This window comes from Rhinichthys klamathensis, unplaced genomic scaffold, assembly GCF_029890125.1.
Source record: "Rhinichthys klamathensis goyatoka isolate OS25496 unplaced genomic scaffold, OSU_Roscu_1.1 h1tg000976l_1, whole genome shotgun sequence".
NCBI classification, from domain to species: domain Eukaryota; kingdom Metazoa; phylum Chordata; class Actinopteri; order Cypriniformes; family Leuciscidae; genus Rhinichthys; species Rhinichthys klamathensis.
Window position 1 is genome coordinate 138,934 of NW_026607288.1, and position 18,210 is coordinate 157,143.

Sequence of the window (18,210 nt, forward strand, 5' to 3'; positions counted from 1 at the left end):
TTTTAGTATCTCTGAGATACTGTTATTGTTTTTATTAATATTTAACATTTTTATATTTTCCATTTTCGTTTTAATGTATTAGTAATTTTGTTTGTGTTTTTGTCTTTTTATTAATTGTTTAATATGTTTTTTAAATGATTTCATTTTTATTTATTTTAGTACATTAAGTTGAAAATGAAGATATATTGCCATATAACAAACATTTTTTTTAATTTTTTTTTTAATTTTAGTTAAATATAATAACTCTGCTACACACTGCATGCATATATAATTAAAAGTAGTGTAGAAAATGGCAAATGATGGTATTCATTACATTAATTATGATTTTGTTCATATTTTAACAGACAAACCTGTTGGTTGAATATGTTATGCATTAGACAGAGGAAATATGCTGCCCTTGCTTTTATCGTGCAACTCATCAGAATAGTAACAGAGATATCATGTGCTATTTTGCTATTTAATATTCAAAAATCACTTTTACGTAACTAAACATTCTAACTGACTAACTAAACATGTTTATAAAGTTTCTCATTAACTGGGGATGATATTCACTTTTTTGAATGGTATGTTGTTTCACGTATTACCAGTAGTTGGCAGTGCGCTATTTCCCTTTTGTTTGCGTTGATCCTGTCACCTGAGAAGAAGAGGAGATTCGCGGCCCTCTGATTGGCTGTGTGCGCATCACGTCATGTGTTCTGTTTCTAAACGTTTCCTGTCGAATTTTCTATTTGGGATTCATACATCTCTCTGTTTTCAAAATATTTCTGAACGAAATGACAGCGAATAATAGGCACTCGCCGGGTATGTAATTTTATTTGTATGCTTAATATGTCAAATTCCCTCTTAATAGAGCAGAGTTATTTATTTTACAGTATTAGGTGATCATAACAACACCAATGGTCCAATGAACAACCTCTTAAAAAATAGTAACTTAAACATATGTAAACAATAAATTGTTATCTCTATAAACATATTAAATGCATATAAGGATAACGATGTACTACTATGATAAAAGTAAATTACATTTTGCGCTTAGATAATTAGGACTAAACTGGCAAAAACATCATTAAGGTTGAAATCAGGCACTTTAGAGAGGTTTCTAATTTCTATAATGCAAAACACCTGTAACGTTGCATACAGTATTACAGCTTATAAAACAACAGTTAAATCATTTTATTTGATTTCAATTGAAAGATATAGTTTGTAAACAGCACTACGGAGTTATAATGACAGTTTTTGATGTTTTAAAAGTAAACTGTGTCTATAAGTAGTCTATTGCTCTCAATGACATCCATCAGCCACTTTTCCCTGAACCTCGTTTGTCCTGGAATATGTTTGAACCTGTTGGTTTCAACGAGGAAGTGAACGTCCACAGGCAGTGTATCTGGTTTAATTTTGGAGATTTCTATGATGAAATACACGCTTGCTGTGGCTGTGGGGATCGGGGTACTTCGGGTCGGGATGCTCCATTTGGCTCCGTACTGGTATTGCTTTTTAAACTCCAGCTCTGTTTCCTGCAGAAACTTCAGGCTGTAGAGCCAGCCGGGCTGCTGTATCTCCCATGTGTCCATGTATTGCCTGATCTGCTGCTCTCCGATCTCGATTGTAAAGTCTTTGCATGAGATCCAGTCGATATTTTTGATTTTATGCTCACATTGTGCGATATTTTCGCTGTCCATCTCCATGATAGCTGTCAGTGTTTCTGTCATGTTGACGTCGGTTTCCATGGTGATGACAGACAGGGGACGGGTGTTGCATAACTGTGCGACGTAGCCTAATGCTTTAAAATGATTTTCATAGTTCACCGTTTTTTTTTTTTTTTTTTTTTTTTTTTGCTTTGCAAATCTGTATGGTTTCTGTAGGAAAAAAGGTAACACTTTATTTGAAGGTGACGTAGTTACACATTACTACATTCACTTACTATAGCAATAACAGTAAATTATGTATATAATTACTTACAAGCAGGGTTTGAAATTAACTTTTTCACTCACTGGCCAAATTGGCTTCTAAATGTTTATGTTACCAGCCATTCAGAACATCTACTAGCCAAAAATAAATTAATAAATTTGAGTAAGTACAATGTAACTACGTCACCTTACAATAAAGTGTAACTTAAAAAAATTGAACTGGATACTCTTTTCATGTAGTTACAATAAATGAGTTTTAAAAGAGTTTTAAAACTTCAAAAATTAGTTTTCAAGTCAAACCATTGTTTGTGTTTTTTTAGCACATTTTTATTCAGTTGCAAGGATGTTCTGTGTGGTTTCATACTTTTTTTTATGATATTAGACATTATTAACTTAAGAATAACAAATGACAATCTTTCACTTTACAGGTCGCCTTTAAAATGTGGAAAGCTCCTACTCTTATAAATAAGCACGGAGCTCTTATCTAGCAGATGTGAAATGGCTAAAGCTTTGATTGAGCTCTGCATGGCTCAGTAGCTTTGATGCCAAATCCACACAAGTGTGTTTTCTCAAGGAATATTCCAGAATTCCCTCTAGTAACCTCGCCGCATGTCGCGCATCAGGAGCACACTGGACACCGTTACCAAGGCCGTGAGCGGAACGGTGAACACCGACCTCTTCTCCAGGATCACACGCCTCAAACCCGGTGCCACCCAGGCCAAAGCTATAGAAGTTAAAGTGGAATGCGCCGAGCCAGAGGCTGGAGCTGTCATGACTGTGGCGGCACCTGATCCGCCCAGAGAGATTGAAGTAAAAAAAGACATGGAACCTCCTAAAGAAGCACCAAAATCTATTAGTAATCTGTCAAACAGCACAGGAAACGCATCCAGCGGGGTTGCAAAGCAAACGCTGCAACGCTTCCAGCCCGCTGCGTTCACAACCAACATGGATGAAACGTACAGTCACCTGGCTGAACATGTCAATGCCTACTTTGGAAGCGACACACGAGATCACAAACGATCACAACTGGATAGAGGAGACACAACACCTTCGACATCTCAGATCCAACCTAGCGCTCTTCCCAAAGTTAGCAAGGATCATATCCTTATGGGAGCACCTGTGTCCCATAGATCCACACCCGAAAAGCCCTCTTGTCCATCTGCCATTGACAAGGATGGCTCCATCCCAAGTCCACAAGCCCCTTCTGCTCCAGCTCAGGACGAGGGCGTTTCAGCCATCCCCATATCGCCAAGGAAAGGCATCAGTCATTACCTGTCCTACCCTAGGCCAAGCGTCCAGGCTTTTGTAGGTAATTACATCACTCCTCTCGTTCCAAAGTTTAGAGCGGACTCAAAGGGTGGCACGGCAGAGAAGGACAAACCCTCTGGAATCGAAGTGACCGTGTCTCAGGATGCAAAGAGTGCAGAAAGCAAGGAGAAGAAAGAGGCAGAGGAGAAAGAACAGAAACTGATGTCTCAGAGGGAGAAGGTAGAATACTATCCCTGTAAATATATTACAATAGACTTAACTGAGTTCTTTTTTTTTTTAAGTTTCTAAAAACTGATACATTTGTTTCAGTGTGGTCAGCAGAATAGTTTTGGGGTTGAATCTATCTATCTAAAATAAGATATATTAATAAGATAAATTAAGCTTGTTTTTAGAACCACTAACAATTTTGGTAATATATGCTAATATATATGTATATATGTATACTGTATATTAGCATATATTATCAAAATAGTTAGTGTGTGTATATATACCTCATAAAATGGTAATAATAATTTGCAAAAAGGTAAAATAAAATGCAAAAAAAAAAAAAAAATGTGTGCCACATTCCTGCAACAGGAGCAGAATGTATCTGTATGCAATTCATTCTTTTATAAAATGTCACATTGGATGCTGTTTTAGTAAGAATGGATTTTTTGGTTTACACGCAAATTCCTTCTGCTCATGTTTCATGAACGAAGCCCGTTGCCTATGCAAAATATATCAATTTCCCATTGATTATAATGTTTAAAGATCAAAAGTGACTGGTTCTGTGTGTTGTATGTAGATTATAGCACGTGTTAGTGTGGATAACCGAACCAGAGGACTGGTCAAGAGTCTTCAGCGAGTCACTGATGTGAAGATCACCATCAGCAGGGTGGAGGAACTGAGCTTCCACCTGCTGGAGTTTCCTGAGACCAGAGGAGTGGCAGTCTCTGTAAGTGTGTCCAAACACGTCTGTGAGGAGGACTACTTAATTTTTCGACATTGTAATCTCAATCAATAACGTTCTGTTTTTCATTTCTTCCTTTCTCTCGCTGTGTTCAGGAGAAGATCATCCCTTGTCTGTTGCGTTTGAGGCAGGCACGAGATGTCAAGCTGCAGGCTGCAGTGAGACAGGCTCTGGCCCTGGTGGGCTACAATGACCCGGTGAAAGGCAGAGGGATACGTGTTCTCTCCATTGACGGAGGAGGCACCAGGTGACAGACAGATGATAGTTGGGGGGGAGGGGAAATGATTAACTTAAAGTTAACAGATTGTGAAAGGACTTTTAAGATAAAAGTAGGTCAGCCCAAATGTACCTAAAAGCAGGTCATCCAAAAATAGAACTGACACAATCCCTTTAGATGTTGTCTGTCATCCCAGGCTAATTTTCATGTTTTAAATTTGTCACAATTTTACCTAGAATAAAAAAATAAAACAAACAATATAAATAAAACTAAAATAAGTAAAAAAAATAAAAAATAATTATAGATCTAGACATAAATTAATAATAGTAACACTTTACAGTAATTGTTAACATTAGTTAAATACATTAGTTTACATGAACTAACAATTCTGCATTCATGAATTAACATGTACTGCGTAACAATTCATGTAAAGCGCAGTACCCAGAAAAGCGTTATATAAATGTAACAAATTATTATTATAATTATTAATTCTACAGCATTTGTTTAATCTTAGCTAATGTTAATCTAAAAATGTATGAATACATTTTTAAGATCATAAGTTGTTTATTTTAACATTAGTCAACACTGTGAACTAACCGGAATATGAACATTCTTAAGTAACATAAAGGTTAATAAATGCTGTAAAATATATATTTACTCATTGTTAGTTCATATTAGTTAATACATAACTAATGTTAACAAATGAGACCCATACATAACTAATGTTAACAAATGAGACCTTAATGTAAAGTGTTACCAATATAATTGTCAATTAAAGACCTTATGAAATATTTAAATTGATTATTAAGTAGTGATACAACTTTGAACTATAACTGAACACTGGACACATTTGCATACATTTCCCTATAAATGTTTATCCTAAAGTGTAAAAAACAAAAATGTATTGTGCATGATTTTATCCGTCAACTACTCATCAACTTTTAATTTGCTTCGGTGAATCGATCCTTTAGTTTCATGTTATAAGATTTATGAACATTTTTATATTGTATTTACAGCGACGAGTGCTGGCCTGTAATTTTATGTCATTGTTTTGTAGGGGTTTGGTTGCATTACAGGCTTTGTACCGGCTGGAGAGTTTGACAGGGAAGCCCATCTATCAGCTCTTTGACTACATATGTGGAGTTAGTACAGGTATATTATTAAAATTACTTGCAAAATGTCTACAAGGTATAGGAGTGAACAATCTTCTTCTATGTCTTCTAAATCTTCTATGATTTTTCTTAGGGGCCATTCTGGCCTTTATGCTGGGTGTGTTTCAGATCCCTCTGGATGAGTGTGAGGAACTCTATCGGAAGTTGGGATCTGATGTCTTTAAACAAAACCTGATTGTGGGCACAATGAAAATGGGCTGGAGTCACGCGTACTATGACAGCCAGATTTGGGAGGAGATCCTCAAGTAAGACAACGAAGTGAACAAGCCTGTTTGTTTATTTTATTTTATTTTTTATTTTATTTATTTTATTTTTATTATTATTATTTTTTATTATTATTTTTTTATCCAACAATATTTTGAAGCTGAAATAGAAATAACAAAATAATAGAGGTAAAGACGAGACATTGAACATTGTCTTACATTGAAATAAAAGCAAAAATAAATAGCAATAAATAAAATCCTTAAATTCATTACAATACAATGCCAATCTCATTTGCTGTTTACGTTTAATGTATTATTATTATTTTTTTTGCCTTTTATTCACCACAGAGAGAGAATGGGGCATGGGATAATGATAGAGACTTCCAAGAACCCTAAATGCCCCAAGGTGGGTTTCAAAATATATATTTGTAACAGAAATGCAATTCTCATCTTTTCACTGTTTAGATAAATCACTCAATGCTTCCACTAGGTGTCGGCAGTGAGCACCATAGTGAACAGAGGCCTGCCGCTGAAGGCGCATGTCTTCAGGAATTATAACTTCCTGCCTGGGGTTCGCTCACACTACCTGGGTGGCTGTCAGCATAAAATGTGGCAGGCCATTCGAGCTTCCTCCGCTGCTCCAGGCTACTTCCAGGAATGTGTGCTAGGAAATGACCTCCACCAGGTAAACCACACAAAGTCTGGTCTGCATCATCTACTACACTCTATCTGCTCTTGGTATCAACTTATCCTTATATTATCTTCATGTTCATGTTCTCTGACTGTTGACGTTATCCTCGGTCAGACATCTTGCACTATTGAAAATCATTACAAACCCTTTTAAGGTTGTTGTCAAGAAGAAGGAGTGAAAGCAAACTCTGCACATACAGTACATGGACTCGGACTATTTCCTGTTCTGTCTCATCAGTGCCGCACATTCAGACTCATTAGTGTTCTTGAGTGCCGTCACTTAGGGCACTTCAGTTCGGCTGCCTTAAAGTGGCTCTCAGATTGTTGTTTGAAGAGATTCCTGTCAGAGGGTTTGTTTAGACTCCTCAGTTCTCTGATCCACTTCTCTCTGAATCATCACACAAAGGACGATAACTATAACAATAAAGATAGAGTTTTAAAAATCGTTAAAAACTGAAAAGTATAGCAGAGTCCACACCACAACTAAAAAGATAACGATACAGAGGAACGATACCGTTGGAATCATCGGCTGGAACAAAATCTTTCTAAAAGTGAATGATAAAAACATTGACATCTAATCAGAATCAGTCCTGCTTTAAAGAGCTTGAGCCTTTAAAGCAGCAGGCGACAAAACTGCAGCACACTTATCATAAACATAACGATATCGTGCGTTGGTGTGGATACTAATATAGTTACCGTTATAGTTATCTTTAAAGTTATTGTTCTTGATGTGGATGTGAATGGGGCTGCGTATTTACAATATGCATCAAGATACACACTGTAATACTGAAGGGATGCACAAGTAGGATTTGCTCAGGAAAGTGTATTATTTTTAATAGTTCATGAACTGAATATGTTTCTGCACTACACTGGTGGAGCTGTCAGGTCTTTTTGCCTGTCTGCTTGTCTTCATCCAGCTCAAACTGGCACGGTGCCACGGCTGCCACACTGAACGCACCCTCACAGCCTGGGTTTCATCAGCCTAAAAGTGTCTCAGCCAAGCGGCAGACATTAATGTTGAATCGTGGCCTGTTGCGCCATCAGGAAGGCGTCATTCTGTCCGTCTGCCTATTGACACCCACCAAGTTCACATACTGCTTTTCACAATGTCCCTGTGTTCCCGAATAGGCCAGTAAAGCTATTGGTCACAGAGCTAAATGAATGCCCAGATTCATTCAGAGTCTGATGAGATCTGTGGTCAATAGGAAGATGAGCCTGTTAGTATATAGAAATGGTGGTTTTAATCTATTCATTTATTCAAATTACATTTAAAATTGTCAATTTCTGAATTATAATTCATTTAAATATTAAAAAGTCCTGATATGTCACATGAGTAAATTACATGATTTTTCTTTTACATAAAAAAAAAAAATCTATTTAGTTATTCAAAAATACAGTTAATTTCTGAATTAAGATATTGTTGATGGGCATTAATAGGTATTTTTTCTGTTGATTTATACCTTAATATTTTTAATCTATTTATTTATTAAAAAAATACATTCATTCATTTCTGTTCATTTCTGAATTGATATTCATTTGAATCATTTTTAGGGGAAGTTAAAAATGGAAGAAAAAAGCATTATTAAAATAGTTAAATTAAAGTCATTTGGCATAGTCTTTTGTCATTTTATTCATATAATCTATTTTATCATTAATATTTTATATAAAGATAATACTATTTGAACAAAGTATTCTTAACTTCTTATTAATATTTAAAAAAATAAAAAAAAATAATCACCAAATCAAAGTCCAACCAGAAATGCTAAAATGTTTTCTTTGTCCATTATTTAAAAAGATTCTTCCTTTTCTTTATCATGGACACTCTTACACTCCATTGACCCACATGTTGCTTTCATGCGTCCATCAGAAATAATCCTCATTTTGTGGTCAAATGTTCTTTGGGGAACAATAGAAGAGAAATTTTGAGTGACATTGCCCTCAGGTAAGGCCTAATTTATTGGCGAACAAGATGAGAATGAACTATTTTTAGATCTTCATCTAATAGTCTGTGTAGATGACTCCAATTTTTGGCCTGAGGGCCAACCAAACCCACTTAATGCACATTCATTATGTCAATCTTCCCATGATTTCTCATTCAAAACCGCCGTGATGTGTTTTGATGTATGTTTTTGCAGTGTGGGATGAATGTGTTCTAATTAAAATGCAAATGTAGTAGAGGCTCTTGGCTCTAAAACCTGTTGCCAACAGAGCACTCGATGCCCGGACTCCGAATGCCACCAGTGGAAAAGCCTCTCTCTCTCTCTCTCTCTCTCTCTCTCTCTCTCTCTCTCTCTCTCTCTCTCTCTCTCTCTCTCTCTCTCTCTCTCTCTTGCTCTGAATAGCACTTCAGTTTCTTCTCAACATGCCAGGCCTGTTCTCTGTTATGCATACTCTTCTCAAGGGCTTTCAACCATCAAACAAGAAGCCAGTCCTCAACTGTTTGTTTGTTTTTCTTTTTCATTTGATTGATTCATCAATTCATTCATTAAAAGAAAAGTTCACCCAAAAATGACAATTCTGCCATCATTTACTCACCCTCATTGAGGAAATAGGATTTTATTTTTCGTGTGGAACACAAAATGAGAAGTTTTATTTTTTATATATTTTAACATTTATTTTATTTCAAGTAACAAAAAAGTTTATGGTTATAGTTTAGTTAACTATAATAACCCTGTAACAAACTGGATGGTGACCATCAGCTGTCAATCTGCAAAAAGCACCATAAAAGTAGTCCATATGACCCATGCATTATATTCCAAGTCTTCTACAACAATATGATAGTTTTCTGAGAGTAATAGAGTGAAACTTAAGCTTGACAGTCATGGTCACCATTCACTTTCAATGTATGGAAAAGAGCAGCTTAGACATTTTGCCAAGCATCTTCTTTTGTGTTCCACATAAGGCTACAGGCTTTAAAAGACATGAGGGTAAGTAAATAATGACATTTTTCATTTTGGGGTGAAATATCCCATTTATTAGCTTTTGATTGATTGATTTGTTGATGTATCCTTTGTTAGCTTTGGACTCGGAAAGCAGAGTGTAGTTCACTGATATGCATCAGTATCCGTGTCACTAAAATGTAGGGCATACTAGAGAAATAAAGGACGTTCATCTTGTTTTCTCTGATGTGCTCCTTAAAGGAGACATTGAAACAGAGAAGGATGATGCCAAGTAAATGGATTTCAAATGCCTCAGGTAAAATGAACACATCTACCTACGTCTCCTTCAGAGGAGAGACCCTTCATCCATTATACTCAACAGTGATGATTCCCATAATCATATCAGCTGGAAATGCAAATTCACCTCTTTTATGTTGTACCTCTAGTGTTTCAAAGAATAACCCAGATTTCCACAAAGAAGCCTTGCTTTTGGACAAGAATAGATGCAGTTATTTTGGCAGAACCTCAAAATTTCTGTTAAATAGTATATTTAGTTTCTCCAATTTTAGTTGAGATTTTAGTTCTCGCTTCAAATATGGTTAGTTGATTGTGATAGAATAAAATGTGGTTAATGTTTTTGATTTTATCCAGGACGGTGGTCTCTTGATCAACAACCCTACTGCTCTGGCCATCCATGAGAGCAAGTGTTTGTGGCCCAACACCCCTGTGCAGTGTGTGGTGTCTCTGGGAACAGGCCGATACGAAACCCTCGCCAAGACCAGCTCAAGCACTTACACCAGCCTAAAGACCAAACTCACCAACGTCATCAGCAGCGCCACGGACACTGAAGGTGAGGGTCACATGATCCGGGATACATTTTGTCTGTTGTCAGTGCTAGGGCTCTGTAAATCCCTCTGAAGGATCCCAAAGTTAAAAAATTAGCAGCTCTCAGTCTGATTTTAACAGTTTATACAACTATACAACAGTGTAATGAAAACTGTAATATGACTTTATTGAAGAGACTGTATTATGCCCTTTTACAAAGTCTTTATTTTGTTATTATTTGACATTATTGCAGCACCTCTTTTCCCAGTCTGTCTGTAACGCTCTGTTCAGCTCCTTTCTCTATGAAGCCTCTTCTTTCCGAAAAGCACAATGTGGTCTGATTGGTCGGCTGGACCAGTGTGTTGTGATCGGTCAACCATTTTGAGTGTGTTTCATAAATGTTACGTCCCTTACCATAACTGTGAGTTACTAACGCTCATTAACATTAACACATTACTAACGCACCTCAACCAGGCCTTATGACTTATTTAAATGAGGGATATTGTGATGAGTATGTTCCCGGAAGAAAACTATATTCAATTCAATTCAATTTCAGTTTATTGTCATTGTTATCCCAAGGGACAGCAACGAAATTGTGTTCGGAGCATATAACAACCGTACATGGTATCTTAAAGTGCACTAATAAATAAATAATAATAAATAGATAAATATCCCCCCGTGTAAACATGACCCATCAAAGCATATAATAGCAGCAAAAGGTTTACAAAACAAGAGACAACCAAAAACAGAGAGTATGATCAGAGGTGGATATGGATGAGGTAATGCAGCAATGCAAAGTTCAGTTCACAGATATTTCACAGAGAGGTATGATTTACTGTCCATGAGAGGAGGAGAGGGGGAGAGGGATGGGGGCAGTGAGGAAAATATCAATTAAGCAGGATGGATATGGTTAATGCAGCAATGCAAAGTCCAGTTCATAGTTATTTTACGCTGAGATATAGTTTACTGTCCATTGGAAGGAAGTGGGGAGGGTAGGGAGAGAGAGGGAAGGGCATCATTAAGCAGCCTTACTGCGTAAGGGTACAGGCTGTTAGCCAGTCTGGTTTTACTGGCACCAATAGACCTGTACCTTCTTCCTGATGGCAGCAGATGGAACAGATGATGGGCCGGGTGATGCCGGTCCCGCAAGATGCTCTTTACTCTCTTCAAACAACGGCTATCATAGATGTTACTGATATTCGGGAGAGTGGTCCCAATGATTTTTCCAGCTGTATTTACCACTCGTTGGAGTGCCTGCTGATGGGCCTTAGTGCAGCTGGAATACCACACTAAGAATCCATATGTCAAAACACTGCTGATGGCACAGTTGTAAAAGTTTACCATCAGCTGTTTAGGAATCCTGGCATTCCTCAGTTGCCTCAGATAGTAGAGGCGTTGCTGAGCCTTCCCTATCACAGAGATGATGTTGGTTCCCCAGGACAGGTCCTCAGTCACCGTTACTCCCAGGAATTTGAAAAATGGCACCCTCTCCACCACTTCATTGCCTATGTAGAGAGGGGAGTGATTGGGTCTGCATTTGCGAAAATCCACGATAATCTCCTTAGTTTTTTTAATGTTCAAGGACAGATTATTCTTGACACACCATGACGCTAGATGTTGCACTTCAGTCCGATAATCTGCCTCATTGTTGTTGTTAATAAATCCCAGCACTGTTGTATCATCTGCAAATTTAACAATGAGGTTGGAGCAGAGAGAAGCAGAGCAGTCATGTGTAAAAAGAGTGTAGAGCAAAGGGCTAAGCACACACCCTTGGGGGGCCCCGGTGTTGATTGATAGGGTGGAGGACAAGTGCTTGCCTACTCTAACCCTCTGTGTTCGATCTGTCAGAAAATCCACAATCCAATTGCACAGCGAGTTGTTGAAGCCAAGGTGGTGCAGTTTGGCTCGGAGTTTAAACGGCCGGATTGTATTAAAGGCAGAGCTAAAGTCGACGAAGAGGAGTCTTGCGTAGGTGTTCTTGTGCTCAAGATGTTCCAGTAACATGTGAAGCACGATGGCGATGGCGTCCTCAGTCGACCGATTCCGCCTGTATGCAAATTGGTGTGGATCAAGTGATGATGGTATTGCACTTTTAATGTGAGTGATGACCAGCCTCTCAAGACACTTAGCAGGAATGGAAGTGAGTGCTACCGATCTATAGTCATTTAAAAGGCTGGCATTTGACTACAATCAAGGCGCTTCAGGGAGTTTGGAAACAGTGCGCACTGAAATGGAGAATAACTCCCTTTGAAGTGGACTTTATCATTGTATCTTTGCAGACCTTTTCATGCTCAAACAGCAACATTACACACTAAAGAAAGTTGAAAATGTCAAAAAGCATAATATGTTCTCTTTAAATGATGAAACATTGCAATTGTTACAGTTGTTTGTCACTCACTACATAAACTACTATTGATCTCTTCTTTTTGTATTGTAGAGGTCCACACGATGCTGGACGCCCTCCTTCCCCCGAACACCTACTTTCGCTTGAACCCTTACATGAGTGAGGATGTCCCGTTGGATGAGAACAGGGAGGACAGGCTGGACTTCATGCTGGCTGAGGGTCGCATCTACCTGGAGCGTAACGAGAATAAGTTAAGGAAAGTGGCTAGTGTTCTCACTCAAGAAAAGGGCGTCGTTCAAAAGCTAGCAGAATGGGCACAACTCAAAGCTGACATGTACGATGGATTTCCCTTTCGCTCCAAACTCTGAAACTCTAAACCAAACTTGCACAACCACTGACCTTTTCCGTTGTCTCTCTAATGTATAACAATGACAATTGTACATTGCAATGGAATTAAGTGTTACATTGCCATATAAATTAAAATAGGGAATCAGGTATGTTGTCTCATATCGAGCACATAAGAAGAATGCATAGGTTCATTATAGGTCTGATTTGACGTCTTTGTAGTTACTGTAAGGATAGTTATTGTCTCTGTTGTGGGTCTTGTTTGAAACAAAGAGCCTTGCAGGCATGAAATGTTAGCGGCAACACTGACTAGCTATTACTTGCATGTGCTGCTTGTTGTTTGTTGGGATGTACTAATGCCATTTTGATCTCAATTAATTTACAATAGGATAAAACTGTTAAGTGTCTCCTCAAGAAAATCCTTAGTTGTTTATTCTGCACAATAATGCAGGTAGAGTTGACTGAACTAACAGTACTGTAGTTAGCATGAGGCGAGCTGCTGATGCACGGACCCAAGTGTGTGCAAATCATTTTCAGCTAAACCTTTTCATTTTTTTATTCAAAATGAAATGTTCATAATTATCAACCTTTATGTCAGACCGCAAAAGGAACCAACAGCACTGTCAGTCTGATGTTTTAAAAAGTTTGCACAGAATGTTTTGAAAGCACTCAATGCAGTTGTATTATTGCTGAAGATGGCTCTTAATCTTCCATTGGTTATTGTGGAAACACTATTGAAGTGATCAGTGATTTAGTGTACTATGTTTGAATGCCTCGGCTGCTTTTCACAATACATTTCTATTTGCTTCAGTGTGCACTTGACAGGAAAATATTTTACATAATTTATTGGTTCTGTTCAGATTGAGTGTATAATATTGAAAATATCATTAATCCTTGAATGTGTTGAGTAAAATTATGACAGTGTTGTAGATTCAATTTTAACAGCTTGATTCAGAAATACAATTTTTCCTAATAACACCTTTAAACTATTACTCCGTCGTGGTTATGAAGAGAAATAAAGGTTTTTAAACCTCAATTTATTTCAGTTTCAGTTTTTCCTTCTCAGATAAGATAGCCTATGTTATCTTATTATTTTAGATAACTATTTTTTGTTCCTCTTAATATTGATAAAGAGTGCTGATCATTGGGAATCGAACATATACTTGAGGTGGAAGCTATGTAAATCTGAACCACAAGCATTTTATTCCATTTGTAATTAATCTGGCAGTATTTAATTGATTTTTCCAATTGCAAAATTGATTTCTGTTTGTCTGTTGTTCCACACTGTTGGCACATTAGCTGGTATTTTAGCAGCCTGTCAAGCCTGAAGTCAAACACATAGATGTTCTATATATTTAAAATTGTACAGCCCAGTGAGAAATATGAACATTTATAGACTGATGAGCCTCTGAAAATGAGCCACCTTTATACAATAAAGGTCAGTGAGGTTGGTTATTTCCTCATAAGACCTCAGTTATGTAGCCTAACCTGAAGTGAGGAATGTTATCCATGGAAATGTTCAATGATGTGTCAAATCCCACAGGTGAGTGTGAGGAGAGACTATATTTGATGGAAATATTCTCAAATCCACATTTCAGTGCTACTGGGAGCTGCCGTGTACATGTGAGACAGCGGACTGCACTGGAAATGCCTTCTTTATTTAACAGTTTCTAATCTATATTGTTTCCAGTCCAGGTTTTTTTACTGTTACGCAACCACTGCAGTTTTTGTTGTAATCCATAAACTCACAGATGCAAGAGCTGAGAATGTCACTGGTTGTTACTTTCATCGATCGAGGAGCTTTAGAGCAGATAGGACCATGTCTGATTCAACTCTTGCATCAACTCCTCCCAGAATTCCCTCAGCCAGGCAATGGAAGACCAGACTAGAGCATTCTGGCACCTCAAGTGTAACCTAGATGTCCCTAAAATTATTCCAATGATATACTCGAGTGCAATATTATTATTTTCTGTTGATCTAAGAGGTGGAGCTTAACTCAATTAGGTTTAGGGATAAGCTTAGGGTTTGGGTGTTGTCCGATTAGGGCGAGAGAGCTGGATGTCAAGCTCCACTCATTGGCTATGCAGTGATCAGCCTCTCAAAAAATTCCCTTGCTGGAAAAAGAACAGACTGTATAAGCAACTACCGGTTGGTTCTGGTACAATTATTTCTAGATGATATATGTTTTCAAAGCCATCTGCAAACCAATGTAGGAAGTGGGACGTATAAACAAAGCCAGTCTGCATTACCTCAGAGAGACTTGAGCTACGATTGTATTGAGAGTGCTCTTTAGGTAGCCTATCAGAACAGACGTTCTTGTTTAAAAATACTTTCTTGTTAAAAATTTTGGTTAGAATTTAGTTTCCGTGTCTTTTATTTTCAATCCCACTACATGCTAGTCTATTTTGGTTATTCTTTAGTTCAGTAAACATACTACTTCCATATATTTTTTTTACACTTATGTCACCATTTGTCATCTGTTGTGTCTTTGTAGTCTTTAATATTCCTTGTTCCCGGATATTACAAATGTGCCAGGACTCTTGAGAACAATAACGGTTTCGTGTACAGTAAGTAGATACATCTATTCACGTTTTAAGACGTGGCTGCCTGCATGGGTTTCAGGCATGATGCTGTTCAGTGGGACGACTAACATGCTCATTTTCACTTGCATTGCCAAACCACTAAGCTATCATAAATCAGATGTCCTGCACTGAGGGGAAAAAACATCACAAAGCAACTCTATCCATCTGCACAAAAACACAAATTTAAATATGGCTTTGACAAAGTAATGTAATTGTGTGTAGACTGAAAATTGTAGATTTGAGGTTGTTTTCCATGACTGTACTTTAATGACATGGGGGGGAAAAACAGTGTTAAAACACACAAACATATGTTTGGTGTGTGTGTGTGTGTGTGTGTGTGTGTGTGTGTGTGTGTGTGTGTGTGTAGATTGGTTGTGAATTGGTTGTTTTCCATGACTGTACCTTTAATGACATGAAAAAACATACTGTGTGTGTGTGAGTGAGTGAGTGAATGGATGAATTTGTTTGTGGAGCCTTTATTGTAAATTTCGATCAATTCACTCAGTCATTAATAAACGTAGCTATGCGTTTCTTTCAAAAACAAACAAACTTTTGAACCATTCTTTTTACGTTAAGAATATACTGAGCGTGCTCTCTGTATTACAGAGTCTAGTAGTGGTGTTTGTGTGTGTATCTGTGTGTGATCCGCTGATTAGTCTCTCGTGTCGCTGCAGCTGCGCCTGCACTGAGCGTGCGCGTGACGGCGCTGCGCGTTTGACAGCAGCAGGAGCGCTCGAGGAGAAAGAGAAGCTGCGGCGCGCGCCCACTACACACCAAACCTACATCAATCCCATGAAACCGGACGGGTCGAGGATTCATCGCTGCAGTCGGTGAGTTTTACGTTTCATTGTCTTGAATGCAGCGTTATTTTCTCAGAGTTTCTGTCGAGACGCTTTTCGTTGGGAGAATGCGCAGTAGGTGCAGTATTTGAGTCGATGAGGAGCATCCAGTCGTGCTTCTACCATGGCAACCGATGATGATGCGGATTTTCACGGCAATATGGCAGGGCTCGCAAAGGACCCGTTTCTTTGAAATACACGAAACTTGTCCGTTTAATCCGAACGGTGTTTAAAATGAAGCTTTCATTGTGTGTCGTGTTGTATTGACACGAGAAACGGCCCATTATGAAAGTATATGTTTCATTGAAATCTTGCTCGGCAACCAGCAGGTGTTCCCATCATTCTCAAGCTTCACCCTCAATATTTGTCCATAATGGCGCATTTCTGAAATGTAAATCTTTGAATTGGGTATTTATTCATTTTCATTTGAGAACTAGATGGTCATGCTGACTGTCATTGCATGAAAAAAAAAAAAAAAAAAAAAAAAAACGTTTACAGCCATAGGAAACCCCACAAAAGACAACGGGAACAAGGCTCTTTCTTTCGTTATTGCACCTTCCTTTCATGTCTTTGTTTCTTAAAAAAAATAAAAGAATCCAGGCTTTTTAAACGTTTATAGACACTTTCCATTAATAGGGAGCAAATGGGGCCTAAACTCTTATAAAAATGTACATAGTTTTTATTTTTATTTTACACAATTATTTTTATTTTAGCAAATTGTAAAAGGCTATACTTACGGAAATACGGAAATGTTGATTGTCAGCCTCAATGTTTTCAAACGAAATATTATTTAAGCTGTTTATTTCTATTCCATTTATATGGGTTTTGTAACTTTTGCAAACCTGTTACCAAAATCTGGGACCTCTAAATAAAAATGTTGTGCATTTTATATTAAATAAATTAAGCTAAAGTTAAATAAATCTAAATTTAATAGGAACATATTTTTAAAAAATATTAATAAATAAACTATGGCTGTAACATTTAGCTAAAATTAAACTATTATCCACCTAGTTTGGGACCAAATGTTGGTAGCTGTTTCCCATAAATTAAATAAATATTATTGTCTGATCTTACAAAACCTTTGGTATCAGGGTTGAATCGAATGGTTGAGCATTTTGAGAAGATGAAATGAAAATATTTTCTTGGCATCCCATCATGCTGTAAAAATACTGAATATTTAATGTATTTAAATATATTTAAGCATGAAGAAAGACTGAAAGACTGAAAACCCACAAATGGACAGTGCAAAAGGCTACACTTGTTCTTTTCTGTCAAGTGAGGAAACACAGGGCAACTGCATTGGTCGGTGTTTTTATTGGGCCTCAGGTGTAAATTAATGCAGCATTATGCTAAACCTGCCAGAATGTAGTGTGTTGTGTTTATGAGGTTACAGGCTGTTGTATGTCAAACGTGATTTAATTAGGATTGGTGATAAGATTTAGAGTTATTTTTAAATAACTCTTCAGGACATTGACTATATTTGACGTTCACACTTCGAAAACCTCTTCATTGTGTGTGCTAAAGTCACTGTGGTGCTATTTCTTTTTGACGTTCACTCTGCAGTTTGGGTACATAATCTGATGGCTTCATAGGTGATCTGCAGGCAGTCTAACATCGATACAACTGAATGATGATTAATGAATGAGAAAATATGGGACATTTGCTTTCATGTCCCTGGCAATGGGATATTAGTATGTACGTGTGCATAACAGCTGTTACTTTGTGTGCTCCCGAGCCACGAGTCTCTTAGTGATTTTTAATTAGCATTTGTATAGGACTGTAATGACAGAAATGAGTCTGTCTGAGAGCGAATGCCCGGGTAATGCAGTTGAGAGAGATATCAGAGCTGAAGACAGGAGCAGAAAGCCATTTGTGGAGCAGGACAGGTTCTTTTTGTTTATTATTATTTTTTATTATTTTTAAATTGAATTTAATTTATGATTCTTTACTAGCTCTGAAATTGTCAATTTGGCATGACTTGATTGTTTT

General features: G+C 37.4%; 3 protein-coding genes across 16 annotated transcripts in view; 2 read left to right on the top strand and 1 right to left on the bottom strand.

Annotated features, from left to right (window-relative positions):
- Positions 1 to 676: 676 nt before the first annotated feature.
- Positions 677 to 13,836, top strand: pnpla8 (patatin-like phospholipase domain containing 8). The gene is made up of 10 exons (XM_056244422.1): positions 677 to 801; positions 2,336 to 3,395; positions 3,961 to 4,110; positions 4,221 to 4,372; positions 5,400 to 5,494; positions 5,588 to 5,759; positions 6,066 to 6,123; positions 6,208 to 6,402; positions 9,938 to 10,136; positions 12,549 to 13,836. The coding sequence occupies exons 2-10, from the start codon at positions 2,517 to 2,519 to the stop codon at positions 12,821 to 12,823; spliced, it is 2,175 nt and encodes a 724-aa protein (XP_056100397.1). The 5' UTR covers positions 677 to 801; positions 2,336 to 2,516; the 3' UTR covers positions 12,824 to 13,836.
- Positions 1,211 to 1,752, bottom strand: akap14 (A-kinase anchoring protein 14). The gene has a single exon (XM_056244423.1). The coding sequence runs from the start codon at positions 1,725 to 1,727 to the stop codon at positions 1,245 to 1,247; it is 483 nt and encodes a 160-aa protein (XP_056100398.1). The 5' UTR covers positions 1,728 to 1,752; the 3' UTR covers positions 1,211 to 1,244.
- A 2,227-nt stretch (positions 13,837 to 16,063) lies between the features above and the next one.
- nrcama (neuronal cell adhesion molecule a) overlaps positions 16,064 to 18,210 on the top strand; it is a 52,027-nt gene continuing 49,880 nt past the window's right edge. For 13 of the 14 annotated variants that reach the window (XM_056244461.1, XM_056244466.1, XM_056244472.1 and 10 more), the window contains exon 1: positions 16,064 to 16,212. The gene's annotated coding sequence lies outside the window, so the exon portion shown is untranslated. The remainder of the gene's footprint in view (positions 16,213 to 18,210) is intronic. The other variant, XM_056244463.1, reaches the window with a different exon arrangement.

Bases quoted from the DNA above. Each gene is read 5' to 3' on its own strand.
- akap14 (XM_056244423.1), bottom strand. From the start codon at position 1,727: ATGGAAACCGACGTCAACATGACAGAAACACTGACAGCTATCATGGAG.
- pnpla8 (XM_056244422.1), top strand. From the start codon at position 2,517: ATGTCGCGCATCAGGAGCACACTGGACACCGTTACCAAGGCCGTGAGC. The intron at 4,111-4,220 runs GTAAGTGTGTCC...CGCTGTGTTCAG, and splicing joins CCAGAGGAGTGGCAGTCTCT to GAGAAGATCATCCCTTGTCT. The intron at 5,495-5,587 runs GTATATTATTAA...GATTTTTCTTAG, and splicing joins CATATGTGGAGTTAGTACAG to GGGCCATTCTGGCCTTTATG.